We start from the raw sequence: 16,789 nt of genomic DNA on the forward strand, positions 1-16,789 counted from the left end.
AATAAGAAATACTATGATCCCAGAGTAAAGATCCAGGGCTTACAAGCAGGGGATAGAGTGTTACTCAGAAAGCTGGACCTTACTGGCAAACACCTGGTACCATGTAAAAAAAACACATCCACAGCACAAGCTAAGGGAGACTAAATTAGATTACAAAAATGAGTACAGTAAAGATGAAAAAACCTACTGTAGCTGGATTGGCTACAGCTGCCACCAACAGAAACAACAACAAATGCCCCCTCCACACCAGAAGCAGATTTCATAGCCTCTACATATCCAGCCCACTTTAAACTCATCGGCCATTTAACCTTTTTTGCACATTCTACAGGCTCAGAGTCTTCAGTAGCAAAGCGGTGAAACGACATGGACAGTGCATTTAGAACCACTCAAAAGGGTTATTGGGCCTCCAGGAAAACTGATACATACAGTAACATGCTGGGAGAGAGCTCTGCAGAAGTTATACAACTTCTCCCTCTTGCTGTCAGGAACCATGAAACAGACAGACAGAAGTACAATCAAATCACACTTGTTTATTAATAAAAATAAAAAGGTAAATAGGAAAAAACGTAGTCAAGCAAGCCAGAGTCCAGTAGCCAGATCGGGTAGTCAGCCAGTCCAAAGTTCATAAACCAGATCGGGTAATCAGCCAGTCCAGACGTCAGGGATCCAAGGTGAGCAACTGCAACCAGGATGGAAGCCAGGAGGGATGTCAGCAAGCCAGTCTTGAAACAACAGCAGGAGCTGTTCCTAGTGATGTGACAAAATGTGAAGGCAATGGAGGAATGAGCTGGAGACTTTAAATATGCTGGCCAGACGAGCATCATCGGAAACAGCTGGTAAAAGTGGAGAGAGAAGAGAGCTGGCAATTAGCAGACAGCTGAGCGGCTAGCCCAGAGGAGGAAGGGCTAAGACAGCCCTGACAGTACCTCCCCCTCAATGACCCCTCTCCTTTAGAGGGCCACCAGGCTTGAGGGGAAACCGTCTATGGAACGCGCGGAGGACAGGGGCATGTACGTCCAAGGATGAAACCCAGGAGCGTTCCTCTGGACCGTACCCCTTCCAATGCACCAGGTACTGTATGCGCCCATGGAACCTACGGGAGTCAACAATGGATCGTACCTCATACTCCTCATGGTTCTCAACCTGAAGAGGGTGAGGACGTGGCACCGAGGTGGTAAATCAGTTACAGACCAATGGTTTCAATAAGGAGACATGAAACACATTTGAGATGCGCATACTAGGAGGAAGTTCCAACGCGTAAGCTACTGGGTTAATCCTGCGAAGGATACGGAATGGCCCAATAAACCGAGGTGCAAACTTCAGTGAGGGAACACGAAGCCAGAGGTTGCGAGATGACAGCCAGACCCTGTCCCCAACCTGGTAGGAAGGTGCTGGCAGGCGCCTGCGGTCAGCATGGAGTCTGTACCTATCATTAGCATGACGCAAAGCCTCCTGGACCTGTACCCAAGTGGAACAAAGACCACGGAGATGCTCCTCTAACGCAGGAATACTCTGCGAAACAAACGAGCCAGGCAACATGGAAGGTTGGAAACCATAATTTGCCATAAATGGAGACAATCGGGAGGCAGAATTCAAGGCACTGTTGTGAGCAAACTCTGCCCAAGGTAATAGGTCAGACCAGTTGTTATGATGGTCAGAAATATAGCAACGTAGGAATTGCTCCAAGGACTGATTGGCTCGTTCTGCGGCCCCATTAGACTGCGGGTGATACGCAGAAGAGAACGCAAGCTGGATTCCCAACTGTCCACAAAAGGCTTGCCAGAACCGGGAGACAAACTGACTGCCCCTATCCGAGACAATCACCTTGGGTAGCCCATGTAAGCGAAAGCTCTCCCGAGCAAAAATGGAAGCCAGTTCCTTAGAGTTCCTTCTTAAGTGGAATACAATGACACATCTTTGAGAACCGGTCAACCACCATAAGGATAACAGTGTTGCCTTGGGAGTTGGGCAATTCCACAATGAAATCCATAGACAGGTGAGTCCAGGGCCTCTCTCCATTGGGTATGGGTTGTAGGAGGCCCACTGGAAGGTGTCATGGAATCTTACTCTGAGCACACACGGGACAGGCAGCTATGAAAGCAGTAACATCAGCCCGTAGACTAGGCCACCAGAATTGTTGGGAGATGGCCCAAATTAGTTGATTCTTCCCAGGATGGCCAGCTGGGACAAAGCAGCGGTCACAAGGTTTATCAGGAGGAGCATGGACCTGAGCAGCAAGAATTTTGTCACCCAAAGGAGAAGTAAGACTGGTGCAAAACGTAGCTAAGAAACGATCAGGAGGAATCATAGGAACCGGAACCGACTCCGACTTAGAAGTGGAGGAAAATTATCGTGACAAGGCATCAGCCCTTACATTCTTAGTACCGGGTAAGAATGAGACAATGTAATTAAAGCTCGACAAGAAAAGAGCCCATCGAGCCCTTCTGGGAGAGAGTCGCTTAGCCTCAGACAAGAATGTAAGATTCTTATGGTCAGTAAGAATAAGAATGGGCACAGTGGTACCTTCAAGGAGATGTCTCCATTCTTTAAGGGCTAAAATGATCGCCAACAGCTCTCTGTCACCAATCTCATAATTGCACTCAGCAGGTGACAATTTCTTTTTGGAAAAGTAGCCACACGGATGCATGGCGCTCTCAGCGTTAGGACGTTGAGACAGAAGGGCGCCAACTCCAGTCTCAGAAGCATCAACTTCTAGGATAAAAGGCAACATAGGATCAGGATGTGCCAACACAGGAGCAGAAACAAAGGCAGCCTTGAGAGTCTCAAAGGCCTTAATGGACTCCGGAGACCAACTCTGTGGGTTATCGTCCTTTCTGGTCATATCAGTCAGAGGCTTGACCAGAGACGAGAAGTTACGAATAAACTTCCGATAGTAATTGGCAAAGCCCAGGAAACACTGCAGAGGACGTAAGAACAACTGGTCGAGGCCACTGTAGGACTGCCGAAAGTTTCTCTGGGTCCATTGAAAAACCAGCAGTGGAAATGACATAGCCCAGGAATGTAATCTGTTCACGATGGAACTCGCACTTCTCCAGTTTACAATAGAGATGGTTCTTTCTTAGTTTCTTAAGCACACGACAGATATCTGTGTGGTGGCTCTCCAGGGACTTGGAAAATATGAGCATATCATAGAGATACACCACCACACACAACTGCAACAAATCTCAGAAGACATAGTTAATAAATTCCTGGAGAACTGCCGGGGCGTTACAAAGACCAAAAGGCATTACCGGGTATTCATAATAGCCAGTTCTGGTATTAAACGCAGTCTTCCACTCGTCGCCCTCCTTAATGCGCATGAGATTGTATGCCCCTCTCAGGTCAAGCTTCGTGAAAAACCGTTGCTCCCTTGAGGCGGTCAAATAACTCCGTAATCAATGGAATCGGGAAGGCATTCTTAATCATGACACGATTGAGACCCCTATAATCTATACAAGGTCTCAGTTCACTGCTCTTCTTTTTCACAAAGAAGAAACCAGCACCAGCAGGAAACAAGAATTTGAGGATGAAACCTCGAGAAAGTGTGTCAGCAACATACTCCTCCATGGCCTTATTCTCCAAGACCGACAAAGGGTAAACCCGGCCACGAGGAGGTATGGCACCAGGTTGAAGGTCAATTGCACAATCATAAGGGCAGTGTGGAGGCAAACTACCGGCTTGACCTTTATCAAAGACATCGCCAAAATCACGGTTCTCCTCCGGCAGGGAGGGGAGTGAAGCGGTGCACAGGACCTTGGATACCGTCAGGAAGCAGGTCTCACTGCATTGTGGTGACCAGGAGAGAACCTCAGCACGGAGTCAATCAAAATAGGGGTTGTGCCTCTGTAACCAAGGATAACCAATAACCAGCAGAAATCTGGGTGAGGAAATAACTTGGAATTGGATTATCTCATGGTGAAGAGCCCCTACGGCCATGGACAACGGAACTGTCTCATGAGTCACGTGGGCAGGCTGTAAAGGTCTCCCGTCAAGAGCCTCAATGGCAAGTGGAGTGTCACGCAGCTGCAGCGGAATCGAGTGCTGCGAAACAAAAGCAGCATCAATGAACAGGCCTGCAGCCCCAGAGTTGATTAGAGCCTGTATCTCGATGGACGACTCAGCCCAAGAAAGGGTGACTGAAACAGGGGCTTATCCTTCTGGATAACTGGGGAGGAAACAATGCCACCTAAGGTCTGTCCATGACAGGACCTCAAGGTTTGGGCGTTCCCTGGATGGGTAGGACAAGACTTATAAAAGTGACCTGCCTGGCCACAATAAAGGCACAATCTCTCCCTCCTCCTAAATGCTCTCTCATCCGCAGAGAGATGCGTGAAACCCAGGTGCAAGGGGTCATCTTCACTGACCAACTCTGTACCAGGAGGCATGGGAGGTGAGGGAGGCATGGGTGGAACTACAAAGCTCGGAGGCAAACGTACAGGAGGCTTCCGCAAGCGCTCCCTAAGAGAAAGTCTTTCTCTGAGTCTGGAGTCAATGAGGATAGCAAACAAGATCGAGCTCTCCAGCTCAGTGGGTATATCTCGGGCTGCTATCTCCTCCTTGATGGAATCCGAGAGACCATGAGAAAAATCAGCCACGAGGGCCTTATTGTTCCAAGCAACCTCTGCTGCCAGAGTACGGAACTCAATGGCATAGTCGGCAACAGTTCTCGTACTCTGTTTGATGGACATGAGGCACTTGGCAGCAGAAGCGGAGCATGCGGGGATGTCAAAAACCCTTTTAAAGGAGGCCACAAACTGACGGTAACTCAAGACAACAGATTTTTGCGTCTCCCATAGAGGGTTAGTCCAGGCCAAGGCTCTCTCAGAAAGCAAAGATATCACAAAACCTACTTTGCTTCTGTCTGTGGGAAACGCCTGGGGCAGCATCTCAAAGTATATCTCAACCTGATTGAGAAACCCTCTGCATTGAACTGGATCGCCCCCAAATCGCTGGGGAAGCAGAGCAAAACCAGGCATACCTCTTATAGAGGTAATACTCGAGGAGGGTGCCTGCACAGAGACTGGCACAGCAGCAGGGATGGCCTGCGACTCAGGTTGTACCGGAGCAGCCACCATGGGGGATTCCAGGTGAGCCGTGCGATTCAGGAGCGTTTGTAACACCATGGCAAACTGATCCATGTGGTGATCTTGCTCATCCAATCTGGAAAAAATATTACCAACAAGTGGATTGACTGTATCTTCTGAATTCATGGCCTTCACGTACTGTCAGGAACATGAAACTGACAGAGACAGAAGAACAATCAAATCACACTTGTTTATTAATAAAAAATAAAAAGGTGAATAGGAAAAAGCGTAGTCAAGCAAGCCAGAGTCCAGTAGCCAGGTCGGGTAGTCAGCCAGTCCAAAGTTCATAAACCAGATCGGGTAATCAGCCAGTCCAGATGTCAGGGATCCAAGGTGAGCAACTGCAACCAGGATGGAAGCCAGGAGGGATGTCAGCGAGCCAGTCTTGAAACAACAGCAGGAGCTGGTTCCTAGTGATGTGACCAAACGTGAAGGCAATGGAAAAATGAGTTGGAGACTTTAAATAGGCTGGCCAGACGAGCATCATCGGAAACAGCTAGTAAAAGTGGAGAGAGAAGAGAGCTGGCAATTAGCTGACAGCTGAGTGGCCAGCCCAGAGGAGGAAGGGCTAAGCCAGCCCTGACACTCGCTAACTAAAAAGGGATGACTTATGTTCACTCTCTGACATACCCCGCAGTGATGTACCAAAATTATAAGTCCGCAAACCGAGCCCCTCACTGCCTGTCCTTTGTTGGATATAAGAGGGTATGAGGATTATTTGTATCTTTGTAGCTGACTAACGCTGGGTACACGCAGGAATTTTTTTTTTGTTCAACTCAGCAGGCTGAACGAAAAAAAAACATATAGACCACCATACTAGCACATTTGGTGTTAGTGCAGCAATCTTCCCACTGAGCTATTGTGGTCTGACAGGGGGACTACCCACCTGCCAGAACACAATGATCAGTGCCCCCAGCCATTGGCTTTTCCAGCATACTTGTTCGACAGAAGCTGGTCATGAGACCGGCTTCTTTTGGATTGGATTTGCTGTACATACATGTTGAAAGTCATCAGGTTCCTACCAAACTGACCATTTTTGTCTGATTTTCGGCTTTTGTGTAACCAGCGTAATTCTTGTTAGCGATATGCTGTTGGTTCTATGTAATAAATAATCATCAAATGAGTTAACTTTATATTCGGGACCAAAGAGATTTAGTAGGAGGGAGTGTGTAGCCAAGGGCTGGCACTAACATTCCCCTCTGGGTAAAATAAGTTAAAGAGGAGTTCCAATTTCCCAAACATTTATTTCTTTCAAAGACTGCTCTGTAACTGTCTCAACCTGTAAATGAACATTTCCAACATGTCATATTTTTTGCTCTTTTACTTTCTTTAAAAATAGTTACTTACTGAACTTGGAAGCAGGCAGCTAGGCAGGTTCAATTTTAGTCGTGGGCATCTCAAACCCTCTCACGTTAATTTCTGTGCAGCTGTCTACCCATCATGCACCACCAACACCAAATCTTACACATGCTCAGTTGACATAGTGATATAGTGATAATGTGCTGAGACCGTATAACATTGAGCAGACTTGTAAAGTGTCTTTCCTAATGCCTCACTTGCCTAATCTCTCAAATCAGCCGCCCATTACCCTCTCTTGGAAATCCATCAGTAATCTCAGCACTGAAAATAAATTTGACATCTGTTCTGCCTGCTTCCCTTGTGTCTAATAGAAGGAGCCTGGAGATAGATTTAATCAGGAGATATGCAAACTATTGATTTTCCTTTCTATTAAAGCAGAATAAGCATCTGATCAATAGTATTGATCCATAGGAACTCAAAAGAACTAGTTTCACAGTCTTGAGGATCCTGTTTTGTTTGAACAGGCTACACACACTGCAATATACTGTGTGCAGGGAGAGAGAGGAGCTGTCAGAATTTATGCATTAATAAATAAATGTATAAATTGTATACCACAATGACTAAACATTGAAAATGAAGTATCATGGCCATAGATGTGGATCAACTCCTATTACAACACCCATTGCAGTTGGGGGCAGATTCCCCAAAGCATATGTACCCTTCCTCATGACCTTCAAATAAACAATCACAGCCTATTCAATGATGATCAATAATCCAGTCCTCCTAAAGAAAGAATTTAAAACCAAAAGTGTTATTTAGTCTCAGAGGGATAGTAGCCTTTAGTTGGTTTATTCATTTGGCCTCGCTTTGTAGGAGAGAACTGCAAGAAATTGCATTTTAGTCTCATAATATTTGTCTGAATATGCAATAAACTACAATTGTATGATTTTATCATATGATCTTAGACTCATATTTGGCACCAGCAGTATTAAACCCACAACCAAAAATGTAATATATTGCAGCTTACCAGTCACTAGATGTGGTGGCAACATTTGTTTTTTTTTGTTCAAGCGTTTTTTCCCTCTGTTTTCCCCTGGCGAAACACCTCTTGTATTAGTGAGACAATACTCTACTCTAAATGAGGGAGCACAGGAAGCATAGCAGACAGCAGCATTATCAGTTGGGGGGGGGAATAGTGTTAAATGTATTTGCAGATTTAAACACACTAACTAATTGATGCCAAACTCCAGCTAACACTTTATAATCAGTTACAGCAAACATGTTTTTCTTTTGGGATAAAGCTTGTACAAGAATAAATAGGAGCTGATCATTTTAACCACCCCTGCCAGTTTAAATGGTTTGTTTTTTCCATGTAAACTGATACATTCTGCTGGAGAGCTTGCGCTCTTGAAAATAAACAGAATTGTTGGCTGGATTACCAGATGAATTTAGAAGGAAGAAAGTCTAAAAAAGAAAGTGAAAACAGGGATCTAAGAATTGGTCATCTGTAATACAATACATATTTGCTTTTGGGTTTAATACTGATTGAAAAGTCCCACCTCCGATTTAGGAATTGATTATGTATACTTTTATCTTCCACAGGACCACTATGGAAACCTTCATGAATGCACTGTAAAACTTGTATAGCAAGCTATAAATGATCAAATGATTTTTGCACAGATTATAAAACAAAAAAACAAAACCTTTTCCACCCAATCACTGCTTTAAAAGTTTTTATTAATATTCCATTAATTTATATATAACTGAGCTAAATAATGAAATACTTACATTTATGCCATCACACAGGTGAACTGGAGCTAACAGGAGCACAAGTTTTGAAACCAAAGTAACAATATCCCTGCATTTAACAAAATAAATACATCAATAAATAAAGTCACATATATTTATCAAGACAGTTTAATATAAGAACATTTACTCCTGTTTTATGAAGGATAGGGAAAGTAAATAAAGTAGCCATTTCACTTACTTATAACTGGACCCTTGTAGATAAATTCTTCTTTCCGTTCAATGTACCACCCTCCACAATAGGTTGTTAGGTTGGTTAGGTAAATGTAGTTCTTTTAACTCCTCTTTATCTCCTCTTGTGTGATTGCTCTGGTCTGCTCTGAGCTACACTGGCTGTGCGTTTGACTGCTTCTTTGGGTGTATATTCATTATTGATTTACAAAGCACTTGGTATTAGTTGTTAGATTATTAACTATGGTAGTTTAAAGTGGTTCGAAAGCCTCAAGCATGCATTAAGGTAAAAATTGTTCTCTGCTGCAGGATACCCCCAGCTCCCTTTATACCTGAGCCAATGCAATCCAACAACAACATGCAGGAGAGCAGTGGCTCTCAACGCTGTCTCCCTCCTCATTGAGCAGATTGATAGCAGCGGGAGCCACTGGCTCCCGCTGCTGTCAATCAAATGTTGTGACGAGGCAGTGGGAGGACGTGGCTGTGTCAGTCTGTGTCAATAGATGCAGACAGGGCAGCCTGGAGGCAAGCCTGCTCTGGTGCCCCCATGGAAAGTTGCTTTCCATGGGGGCACTCTCCCCCAAAACCATTGCACAGAGCAGGTATTTATACCATGTTTGTTATTTTAATAAATCAAAGGTTCAACCACTTAAGCCCCGGACCATTTTGCAGCTAAAGGCCCAGGCCCCTTTTTGCGATTCGGCACTGCGTCGCTTTAACTGACAATTGCGCGGTCATGCGACGTGGCTCCCAAACAAAATTGGCGTCCTTTTTTTCCCACAAATAGAGCTTTCTTTTGGTGGTATTTGATCCCCTCTGCGGTTTTTATTTTTTGTGCTATAAGCAAAAATAGAACGACAATTTTGAAAAAAATTCAATATTTTTTACTTTTTGCTATAATAAATATCCCAATATACAAGAGTGCACTAAAAAATTCCTATAAATGCCTGCCTAATTAGTACACCACACTGCGCTTTAGGAAACCAATATGCAAGCTAAAAGAATAAAATGATATACAGATTGTAATTTTTTTTTTTTTTTTTTTTTTTAAATACTTTTTTTAAAAATACTCCTTTAAAAATATACTCTACTGGCGTAAAATCTCCTTTCTTTAGCTGCTGCTTTAAAACACAGAAATATAAACAATATACAAAAAATTGTAACTTTTTAAAGAAGTTCACTTTTTCATATATAGCAGCGCATATACACTTTTAAAAGATTTTTTATATATAAAGTGAGTTCATTGAAATTTTGATCCGTGTCCAGGATAGAAGGTGCTTATTTTATCTGTTCACTGTTGTGATTAAACTGTAGCTTCCACCATAAAATTCACCACTTGTGGGGCACACACGATCCCCCTTTGGGGATGCACTCACCGAACAGCAAGATCAAAAACGCCTTTAAACTGCCAATCAACAATGCTTCTTATGGCCACTAGATGTCTCTCTTGTTGGAATCCAGTTTTCTCATATAAAAAAGCAAAGATGCCCAAACATAGTGTGATATTGTTTAACACTATTTATTTAGACAAAACGAAACCCAACATATATATGCGTACCAAATAAACAAAGTATTTAAGCATTGAAAAAGTACTGTGCCTTATCCCATTGGTTCAGCTATGATCGAGGAGGAACGAACGTTTTCGCTGTCTCGTGCCTTACTACCGCTCGCTGAAACGCAGGGATTGAGGCGCACTCGTCACTTCCGGTATAGTTACGCCCTGACGCGTTTCGTCATATCCGACTTCATCTGAGGGCGTAACTTGTAATACCGGAAGTGTCTTTTTATCTACAGAACAAACCAATCAACATCCATCACCGCATGATGTGCGGGATTCTGCACCAATCGCTAATTTTATGTCTGAATCAACTGTGACTAGTGCAGACCCACATCCAATGTAGAGATGTTTGAGAAAATTATGCATTTATAAACAGTATGCGCAAAGTTTAGCAATAGTCCATATGTGAAGATCCATGGTTCTCCACCAATCCAAAGGTATTAGTTAAAAAGAGTATAAAAAACGATCGTATATGCATATGAACACATACGTTAGATCTGATCGGCCGATACGACCGTTTATATTGTCTGATTACAGATTCCTGAGTTAACGTTTGTAGGCTTTATATAAACAGCTAATTAAAATATAGCCATATACGAATCATACTTGGCTATAGGTCACAACGTAATCTCACGTCATCGGCCGATGCGATCGTAATTTAGACATAATAAACCATCTTTACATGATTATTTAAAATCAAAAAAAAAAAACTATAAATAACAATATAAAATATCCAAAATAAACTACAATTGTAGATTACAGAATCAAAAATTATTAAAAAAAGATTAGTAGAAAAAAGTTAGAAAAGATATATTCTTTTTTATGCATAGGACTACACCTATATTAAACGGAACACCTATATTGAACGGGACGCATAGGCCTACACCTATATTAAACGGGACTGTGTTTCTCTAAAAACACCTAAAAATCGCATGTATAAAAAATCACATGTATTAAAAATTATCACATGTATTAAAAATTATATTGCTGTATGCACACAAATCCTATAAAATTATATGTATAAAAATCTTATATATAAAAAAACATATATCTAAAAAAGCACCAATTTCAAAACAAAATCAAATTTGCCCAATCGTCTAGAATACCACACATATAAAGCAATTATCTAAAAATTTAAATGAATGACCGATTATAAGTGTGTCCTTAAGTGTCACTTATAAAGCAATTAATGTCTAGTTCTATATTTAAGCCCTTAGGGCTAAGGATGTCAGCAGAATATATCCAATAGGTTTCACGTTTTGACAATTCGCGAACTAAATTTATGCCTCTCTAGTGTGATTTTAATTGTTCCACTCCCCAAAAACGCAGGCCCGTAGCATCTCTGTTGTGTTTGAGCTTGAAATGTAGTGACACATTGTGGTCTTTGTATCCGATTTTTATATTGTGTATATGTTCGGCTATTCTTACTCGTAATTTCCTTTTTGTTCTACCGATATACATCAGATCGCAGGGGCATGTTAAAGCGTATACCATGTATGTACTATTGCATGTAATGAATTGTTTGATTGGGAAGCTAGAATTATTTGATGGTGAGCAAAAATTCTCTAAAGATCTGATTGGGCTTGCTACTTCACGGCACGCCTTACATCTGCGACAGGCGAAAAAACCGTTTTTCTCCCAAAAAGTGGGAGGAGGTTTAGGAGGGTCTATGACCTTTTTTACAATTTTATCGCCGAAGTTTGAAGCTTTTCTATAGATGAACTGAGGTTGAGTAGGTAATACGGAATGCAATTTTTTGTCTAGCATCAAAACATGCCAATGATGTTTAAAGATGTCTTCTACATCTTTGTATTGTGAGTGAAAGTTAGAAATAAATCCCCATTCTTTATCACATTTACTTCTAACAGTCAGTCCTTGATCCGCGTTTAATTCCTCCTCTCTTTTGTCTTTTAGACATATCGATCTAGAAGTGTTCCCCACATCTCTAATTGTTTTCTGCAATTTCTGATAGTCATATCCTTTTGCAGAAAACCTCTTTGCTAGGATGTTGGCTTGCTCGATGTAATTGTCAAACTCCGAACAATTTCTTCGTACCCTAGTCATTTGTCCTTTTGGAATGTTACGCAGCCACTGGGGGTGGTGGCCACTTGTGATGGGTAAATAGCTATTTCGATCAGTATTTTTAAAAAATACCTTATTTTCCAGTCTATCATCTTTTCTGTATACTGTCACATCTAGAAAATTTATCTCTTTCCTGCTCCACTCCGAAGATAAACTGATATTTCGGTCATTGTTGTTTAATTCATTGATAAAAAAATTTAATTGTTCTTCGTTCCCCTCCCAAATCAAAAACACATCATCAATGAATCTTTTATAAAAAATTAATTCAGAAGGAGGGTTATTAAAAATCACTTTATCCTCCCATTCCGCCATGAATAGATTGGCTATGCTGGGTGCGAATTTTGCACCCATTGCCACACCTCTTTTCTGCAAATAAAATGTCCCATCATACCAGAAATAATTGTGGCCCAGACAAAAGTCTAGTGCATCTCTTAAAAAAACTTTTTGGTTGTGGGGGAGATCATCTCTTTTACTAAGTGCCCAGTTTAATGCTAAGAGGGCGTCATCATGCTGTATAATCGAATACAGTGATGCCACATCTGATGTTACCATCAAAACATCACTTTTCTCTTTCAAATCTACTTTTTGTAAAGAGTTTAAAAAACTTTTTGTGTCCTTTAAATATGATCTAGTGTCTGTCACACTTTTTTGCAGAAAAGTATCCAGATATTGTCCCAGTCTTGATGAGACCGAATCAATACTGTTTACAATGGGTCTGGCTGGTGGATTTTTGGGATCCTTATGTATTTTGGGCAAAGTATACAGTGTGGGTATCCTGTTGCTCAAAGGAAGAAGATATCTCTCCTCCTTATTCGTGAGCACATTGATTCCTATCTTAGATTTCACCAATTTTTCCAACTGATCCTGATAGATCCGTGTTGGATCTGATTCAAGTTTTGTATACGTTTGGTTATCTGATAGCATTTCCACAATCTGACAGTGATAAAATTCTTTTGTGAGAATGACCACACCCCCTCCTTTATCGGCTGGGCGGATGATAATATCTTTCCGTTTTTCTAACATTTCAATTCCCTCATTGATGTGTCTATATTGTAATGATTAAAATTTCTAAATCTTTTAAAACCAGACCTTTAAAAACCTCTATTTGATGGTTAGGCAAATTGGGTGGATTGAACAGAGATTTATTTTTCAAACCACTATTAATCGGCTTGTTGGTGTATGTTACATGATTTTACGTGTTCACCGTATTTACACAATTTAGCACATGGTATAAAGTTATTTATACGCATTTATTTACAATAATTTTCGGCACTGGCACCTTATGCGATTTCCTAGCCACTAGCAAACCTGTTTTACATAATTCTTGTGTTTTTTAATGACTTTTCTATGCACATTGGTTTTTATTTATGGTGTAGTCGATATTTCTATAGATTTATTCACTATCTAGCACTGGCACTTCTTATGCGATTTTGTTAATCGCATTAAGAATCACTATTTATTTTGCTTACCATTGGATATACTATGCTATTCACATTGTGACGTAGAAGTCACCCACTTATATTTGTTCACACTTGAGCATCATCTTTTTCATATTATTTCGCCAATTTTAGCCGCCCATACATCCCCTTTTAGTCTGGGCGATAACACATCTAACTTTAATTATTGTGATGTGGACAGAATTTACTGACCTCTCAGGATAATATCACCCAACCCAGTACTGCGCAACACTACTTCTTATATATGTTACGGGTGGTCCCACCCGTGGTTGGCTCCCTAGAAAATGTTTCTTTATATTCAATTTACGTATGTATTTGTGTACGTCCACAAATACATTAAATTTGTTAACTGGTTTTTTCATTCCACATTTTAAACCTAGATTTAAAATATTTTGTTCCTTATGGGATAAATCTACTTGCGCTAAATTAAAAATACCATCTACTCCGACTCTCTCCTTCTTTTGTTGGATCCTACGGCCGGCCCTGCACCCCCTGGGTTTGGATCTTTCCACATAGGAAACACCCTGTTGTTTGGTGTTGGATCCTCTTTCCGGGGATAATACAGAGGGCGCCCTGAGTTTTCCATGTCCTTTTGGCGATTGTATGTGTATTGCTGGTATGGTGGTTTTCCCCTGTGTGGATGGTTGCCCCGCCCTCTCCAGTGATTCCCCCTCCCTCTTCCTAAAAAAGGACGTTGTGGGGGAAAAACCTCCCAATTATTATGTGGTTGGAGAGATTGAAACCTATTATGTACAGGGACATTATAAGGTCTACGTGGGGAATTTTCATATTGTTCATGAGTGTATATAGGGAGGTTTTGAGGAGCTCCCCAAGGGGTATTTTCCAAATGCCGTTGGTTGCCTACCCCTCTTTTTCCCTTTCCTTTTCCCTTTATTTGTTTAAAGGGTGTAGATGAATACGTGGGGGGGTTTAAAAATGAACCATTTGGAATTTTTTCACTCATTTCCTGTGCTTGTGACCTGGCCGTTCCAAGTTTAAATACTTGGTCGAGCAGTCGTGGGGGTGGAGGTGGTGGACCTAATCCTTCATGATTAGAATTATCTGTCTGTTGTTGCCAAGCATACACAATATTTGTCCTAAAATCATTTAAATCCCTATGGTATTTCTTTAATTTCTTTTTTTGTGTGTCCCTGTCTACTTTTTCTAACTTTTTTTGTACTCTATCATTAAAATCTTTTAATTCTTGAGATCCCTTAATGGGGTCCAATTGTTCATGTAAGTCCTTAATTTTATTCTCAAGATTTATCATTTTGCGCTTTTTACGCTGTAAAACTAATTGTTGCAGTTTAAAACCTACACCATTAAAAAAATCTAGCCACTCCTGAGTGGAGTCTATATCATTTAAACCGTCCTGCGGGGCTACATCCCACCTTAGACTTCTTAAGATAATCTTATCTTTAGCATACTGTTCCAGGATACAAATATCCCACCAGGTCCGTACCTGTTTTTCTAATGTATTACTGAGTGCAGACATTGCTCCATTATAATTGATCTCAGTACTTATTGGCTCTAAATTAGTAAACAGTGATTGAACATCAATGTTCCTATTTCTTAAAAATTGCAAAACATCCATAGCAGCAGAGAAAGAAATCAATAAAACAATATACAAGAGTGCACTAAAAAATTCCTATAAATGCCTGCCTAATTAGTACACCACACTGCGCTTTAGGAAACCAATATGCAAGCTAAAAGAATAAAATGATATACAGATTGTAATTTTTTATTTTTTTTTTTAAATACTTTTTTTAAAAATACTCCTTTAAAAATATACTCTACTGGCGTAAAATCTCCTTTCTTTAGCTGCTGCTTTAAAACACAGAAATATAAACAATATACAAAAAATTGTAACTTTTTAAAGAAGTCCACTTTTTCATATATAGCAGCGCATATACACTTTTAAAAGATTTTTTATATATAAAGTGAGTTCATTGAAATTTTGATCCGTGTCCAGGATAGAAGGTGCTTATTTTATCTGTTCACTGTTGTGATTAAACTGTAGCTTCCACCATAAAATTCACCACTTGTGGGGCACACACGATCCCCCTTTGGGGATGCACTCACCGAACAGCAAGATCAAAAACGCCTTTAAACTGCCAATCAACAATGCTTCTTATGGCCACTAGATGTCTCTCTTGTTGGAATCCAGTTTTCTCATATAAAAAAGCAAAGATGCCCAAACATAGTGTGATATTGTTTAACACTATTTATTTAGACAAAACGAAACCCAACATATATATGCGTACCAAATAAACAAAGTATTTAAGCATTGAAAAAGTACTGTGCCTTATCCCATTGGTTCAGCTATGATCGAGGAGGAACGAACGTTTTCGCTGTCTCGTGCCTTACTACCGCTCGCTGAAACGCAGGGATTGAGGCGCACTCGTCACTTCCGGTATAGTTACGCCCTGACGCGTTTCGTCATATCCGACTTCATCTGAGGGCGTAACTTGTAATACCGGAAGTGTCTTTTTATCTACAGAACAAACCAATCAACATCCATCACCGCATGATGTGCGGGATTCTGCACCAATCGCTAATTTTATGTCTGAATCAACTGTGACTAGTGCAGACCCACATCCAATGTAGAGATGTTTGAGAAAATTATGCATTTATAAACAGTATGCGCAAAGTTTAGCAATAGTCCATATGTGAAGATCCATGGTTCTCCACCAATCCAAAGGTATTAGTTAAAAAGAGTATAAAAAACGATCGTATATGCATATGAACACATACGTTAGATCTGATCGGCCGATACGACCGTTTATATTGTCTGATTACAGATTCCTGAGTTAACGTTTGTAGGCTTTATATAAACAGCTAATTAAAATATAGCCATATACGAATCATACTTGGCTATAGGTCACAACGTAATCTCACGTCATCGGCCGATGCGATCGTAATTTAGACATAATAAACCATCTTTACATGATTATTTAAAATCAAAAAAAAAAAAAAAAAAAAAACTATAAATAACAATATAAAATATCCAAAATAAACTACAATTGTAGATTACAGAATCAAAAATTATTAAAAAAAGATTAGTAGAAAAAAGTTAGAAAAGATATATTCTTTTTTATGCATAGGACTACACCTATATTAAACGGAACACCTATATTGAACGGGACGCATAGGCCTACACCTATATTAAACGGGACTGTGTTTCTCTAAAAACACCTAAAAATCGCATGTATAAAAAATCACATGTATTAAAAATTATCACATGTATTAAAAATTATATTGCTGTATGCACACAAATCCTATAAAATTATATGTATAAAAATCTTATATATAAAAAAACATATATCTAAAAA

General features: G+C 40.5%; 1 protein-coding gene across 1 annotated transcript in view; it reads right to left on the reverse strand.

Moving 5' to 3' along the window:
• Positions 1-16,789, reverse strand: part of LOC143983036 (multidrug and toxin extrusion protein 2-like) — a 447,238-nt gene that overhangs the window by 119,470 nt on the left and 310,979 nt on the right. Inside the window, exon 13 of the mRNA XM_077482263.1 lies at positions 8,172-8,241. Coding sequence (XP_077338389.1) covers positions 8,172-8,241 — 70 coding nt within the window. The remainder of the gene's footprint in view (positions 1-8,171; positions 8,242-16,789) is intronic.

This window comes from Lithobates pipiens, unplaced genomic scaffold (genome assembly GCF_037356315.1).
Source record: "Lithobates pipiens isolate NorthernLeopardFrog02 unplaced genomic scaffold, aLitPip1_a1.2 Scaffold_16, whole genome shotgun sequence".
Taxonomy (NCBI): Eukaryota; Metazoa; Chordata; class Amphibia; order Anura; family Ranidae; genus Lithobates; species Lithobates pipiens.